Below are 5,004 nucleotides of genomic sequence, written 5' to 3' on the forward strand. Positions count from 1 at the left end.
TTCATTATACATGGTCTTATAAAAATAAACATGGTATTATTCCACAAATAGAACATTTTTTTATTTTTTGTTTATTATTTTATTTTCACTTTAAAAAATAAATGGTTGGAGTAAATTTAACACTAATATAGAGTTTTTCTTGGTCTAAAACTAATATAGAGTTATCCTATATTAAGTTTACAGATGAAATTTTATGTTAGAAATGCTATTAGACGGCAATGGTTGGTCACAAGCAGAAGGGATGAACCTGATTAAAGTTTGGTTTTCACATTATTTCGTTAAATCAAGTAAATATAGCTTTGATGTGTAGCTATTTTGGAGTGTAATTTGTCATTCTCCACTCATTTTTCTTAAAGAAGTTATTTATAAAGTTATTATAATATGACGCGTAAGACACACAGACATAAGTTCGGTTAATAGTATGCTAGTGTACTTTAATAAAGCCTACTCGGAATCTTAAGTTTAATTCATTTGCATCATAGATTTAAGTTAGTATATAATCAGATTTAAGCTTCATTACTAGTATATTTTGTATATTATAAGTGTGAAGAAGAGAGATGACATAAAAAGGCACATGTAATGTTTAGGTTAGTAAAGGCGTAAAGAGAGGCTAATTAGGATTATGCCTTGGATTTATTTAGGCAAACGTCTTTCGGCATCTCTCTCACCTTATTGAATTCCACCATGTCTCCATCTCCTCACATTACTTATTGATACTTAAATACAATTTCACATAATTATATTCAGATAATATGTTTTGTTTCTGATTTTAGATCCAGCAATACAGATTTAATCAGTGGACATTCTTTACATAATATCACCCATTTTTACATAGATTGATGATGAAACGAGTTTTTATAGTTTTTTTTTAAGGAAAACGAGTTTGTATAGTTTGCATTTTAAATTTGATAAGTTTATAATTTAGTATTGTAGATAGAGATAAACTATTGATAATACATGCGAAAGTGTAATCATGCACAACACCATACTCAAATCCAAATTTGCTGAAGTTTAACTTAAGCTTTCATACTGGTTGGTAAAAAAACTAAGCATGGTCGGACAATTGTATGTATATTCTAATTGCGCCAAAACTGGAAATGGTATTGGAGGTTGGATAGATAATCTGTGGGTACTATATATATTAATAAAATAAAAAATTGAAAAAGACATCAAAATTTATTTATATAATTTTGTGTAACACTAGATTTGGTTACCTCATGGGTGTTGGAATGAAAACAAAAGAAGCAAAAAGCTATGTAATTTATAATATAATAAATTAAGTATAAAGAAAGAAAAGCAAAGAACACAGCTTTGCATTGCAATTATACAGTGATAGTTTATCATATAAAAATTGTTTCTGGTAGAGATGATATTTGTTATGGACCAAAGGAATAAGTAGGCAGTGACGTACGTACGTATGTGAATTTGGAATAACTTAATATTGGCTAGGGACTTTGAACAATTGATAATTTGATGGTACGTGTTACAACATTTTTTAAAAATAACAAAGAAAAGTCTTTGATTGATAAGAGACACTTAAGAAAATATATAATAATTAGCATCCAATTTATTTTGTGAAATGATTAGCCCTTACCCATAGGCCATAAACCAGCTCATCAAAAATGTTTGTCTACTAAAGAATAGTAATATTATATATATATACACTTTTTGATAGTATTCTCTCATTATCCTTTAGCTAATTCAGAGGTTAGTTGTTTTTTGTTAACACCACAAGCAAAAGCTGCAGCTAAATTCTACTCCAAAATTTTATGTAATTCAGGCTGAAGTCTGACCAGTCTAGAGGTGGACAGTGGACAAGGTAACTGGGTTGGGTATAATCAAGTTTCATATTAGGGCCGAAACCCTTAAAGCTATATATATAGCCCACTACCCAAAATTTTGGTGCCCCTAAAATATATTATAATCTCTAGCTCCTAAAGCCTTTGTCTTATGGACTTTTTAGCCTAGGGCCGGATCATTTTTTTTCTGTAACGACCACAAGAATTACGAAGTGAAATCCATGATGATAACTTTTTACTTTAATGTAAGTGGTGGAATGTTTTCGGATTGGAAATAATTTGCGTACAAGCAGTTAAACAAGAGAGTGGTACAAGTGGAGACGTGCTAGACAGTAAGCATCTGATTGGATCATATAGCTACATACAACGTAATTCACTAAGTAGCTTATTGGACCCTGTCTCTCTATTTCTGGTATCCAATCTTTCTACACTTCTTCACGACTTTCTATTTATGGAATATTTCAATTAAATCACATTTTCTTCTTTTTTATAAATGTCCAAACAAAAAATCGGCAGTTGAGAAAACATATTTACCATAACTCTCTTGCCCACGACATAGAAATTTCATATGTTAATGTAAATAACATAAATAGAGATTCCTGCCCCTTTAATCATGAAACTTTCACGTAGCAATAAAGTATCAAACATGAAACTTTACCAACTCAACAAGACACAAGTATCTGATTCCTTTTTGTAATTTGGATCCAAATAAGAATCTTGTGACATACAATTCCGCGAAATAAAATTTGATTTACTCAAATCAAAAAGTATGTTTGGTTCAGTCATATAATAACCAAAAAAAAAAATCACACATATAGAACAAACTATATTAATGTTCACAATCACTTTTCACTTTTTTCACTGTAACCTTACCCAAATCCCTTCACTCGGTATATCTTGATTCACCACAAAAACCATGTAATAACCGGGCGGTGCAAGATTCGCAGATCTTGGCGTCTTGACCCTAACCTCATAGGTCCACTGTCCTATTCTCAAAGACGTGACATGATCAAGAACCAAGACTCTCTGGCTCATAGAGAAGGAATGCGTGGTAAACGAAGGAAACACCATTGTTACTTTAACCAGACTTTTCACACCTCCTAATACTCTAAATCTCAACCTCAAGATTCCACCGTAATTAACCGTCGAGTGTAACGAAGGACTCATAATCCTTGGACGTGTATTCCTATACTGAGATTCCAAATACGACGGCGAGAAAGCCTCTAGCCTAAGCTCCGTCGGGAAAAGCACGCCGGTGAAGTTGTAAAACTCGTGTGGGTTGCTTCCTCCGACAAGAACTCTACCATCACGTAGTAAAGTAGCGGTTGAATGGTACATTCTTGGTATAGTACTTGGGTTCTGAACTTGGAATCTTGAACCGATCGGTTTATCAGGATGATAAAGATCAGGATTCAAAACCGGTTCACGACCAAGCTCCCAACCAGCAGACCCTGAGGAACCACCGTTAATTAACAGAACTTGTCCGTTAGGTAAAACGATCATGTCTCCCATTATTCTCCGTCTCGGCATCTTCTCAAGTACCCATTTAGGGTTAGCATCGTTGATCTTGATTCTGGCACACGTGTCAAGAGCTTTGACAAAAGTGTTCTCATTCAAAGCGAGAAGGTACGATCCTTTGGGTGCACCGCCACACACCAGAACCTCCAGCTCGATGACATCAGCTTCAAGATTCTTGATGGGGAGAAGAACGGCGGAGCCAGTGCTAGGATAGCTTCTAGGCTCGCCTCCAGGGATCTCCGGATACGTCTTGACCACCGTGTTCTTTGAATAGTCGAGTAAAATGGCTCGGTTATTAGCGAATATGAATAAGTTCCCATCGGTGTTGAGGAACACGTTAGGGTAGAGATTGTTTTCTTGGTCAAGATCGTTGGTTTCCGACAAGAACCGTAAGCTGTACGTGTTTGGAGCGTTTGTCTTAGGGAAAAACTCAAAGTTGAACTCATCTCGACCTCCGACTACGATCTGACGACCATCGGGAAGAACATGGTTCGAAGCGTACCATCTTTTAACATTAAGTGCGTTGTCTATTTCAGACCAATCACAAGACTCGTCATCGCATGGATAGAACAGTCTTGCTTTACGTTCTCCATCTTTGTCTCCTCCTGTCTGAAGGAGAGTTCCGTCTGGAGTAACTCCTCCCGAGGAGCACCAAGTGTTGGACTGGACGGTCAAAGGACGGATACGGTTTAAAGCGACGTCGTATTCGATAGAGTGCGCGGTGCAGTCACGTTTCGAAACGGAGTCGTTTGGACTGTTCCGGCAGGTTCCGTTAGGAAGAGAGATTTGTGAAGGACCGAAGTTGGATCGGTCGTACATTATGACACGGTCGTTGATGAGGAGCTGTGAGTGCATCGCTGAGATTCCGACGTTGTTTAAGAGAAGCTTCCATGTTCCTCCGGCTCCGGATGCCACGTGGATGGATAGGAAGAGCATGAGAAATAAGTAAAGGAGACGGTTGATGTCGGAGAGGATTTGAGGTTTGGCTTGTGAAGCCATTGTTTCTGTTGTGGATGTAATATGGAGTTAATGTCACGGGTTGGCTTTTTATATGTATTTTTATGTTTCGTGTGGTACATATGTAAAATTGTAAACTGTCCATGAGATCTACTTTTATAGAAGGCATGAAAGAAAAAATCGATAATTAAAGTCATGACGTTAATAAAGCATACTAATTAACTCACGCCATTATGTCAAATTTCCTGTATTTCTGTTAAAATTCTAGTTTGAAATATGGAATTTTAGTAACTTTTCTTCAGAATTGAAGTAATATAACAATACAGTTTATCATATTTTTTTTGTTTTCCATGTTGAAAATTAAATACTTACAATCTTATTTTTTCCATAATATATAAGCAGTCGTGCCATACTGTTACATTTTCCTGTATTTGTAATATATTTTCTATTTTAAATTTGGAATTAATCTAACAAAAGCTGACTAAACTGAACACTAACGACCTATATAAACGCTTCACTTTTCACAGCTAATTCTATGTCATATTTTGCAATTTTTAAATAATAAAGTGTTAGAATGCCGAAGAAACATTTAAACATATTTGAAATAATATGATTTGCGTATAAAATAGAAAATGAGATCCTAATAAGTTTCTTCTCTAACTGAAATTCCATGCAACTCTGCAACGTTTGTATAACCAATAAGCCATCTAAAGCTTTGATATCAGAAATA

The 5,004-nt window shown here is 35.2% G+C and overlaps 1 protein-coding gene across 1 annotated transcript; it reads right to left on the bottom strand.

The window, feature by feature from the left end:
• Positions 1-2,612: 2,612 nt before the first annotated feature.
• On the bottom strand, positions 2,613-4,385 carry LOC108816255 (aldehyde oxidase GLOX). Its single transcript, XM_018588830.2, has one exon. The coding sequence runs from the start codon at positions 4,314-4,316 to the stop codon at positions 2,658-2,660; it is 1,659 nt and encodes a 552-aa protein (XP_018444332.2). The 5' UTR covers positions 4,317-4,385; the 3' UTR covers positions 2,613-2,657.
• Positions 4,386-5,004: the final 619 nt, after the last annotated feature.

This window comes from Raphanus sativus, chromosome 7 (assembly GCF_000801105.2).
Source record: "Raphanus sativus cultivar WK10039 chromosome 7, ASM80110v3, whole genome shotgun sequence".
NCBI classification, from domain to species: Eukaryota; Viridiplantae; Streptophyta; class Magnoliopsida; order Brassicales; family Brassicaceae; genus Raphanus; species Raphanus sativus.

Coding starts and splice junctions, on each gene's coding strand:
- LOC108816255 (XM_018588830.2), bottom strand. CDS start 4,316: ATGGCTTCACAAGCCAAACCTCAAATCCTCTCCGACATCAACCGTCTC.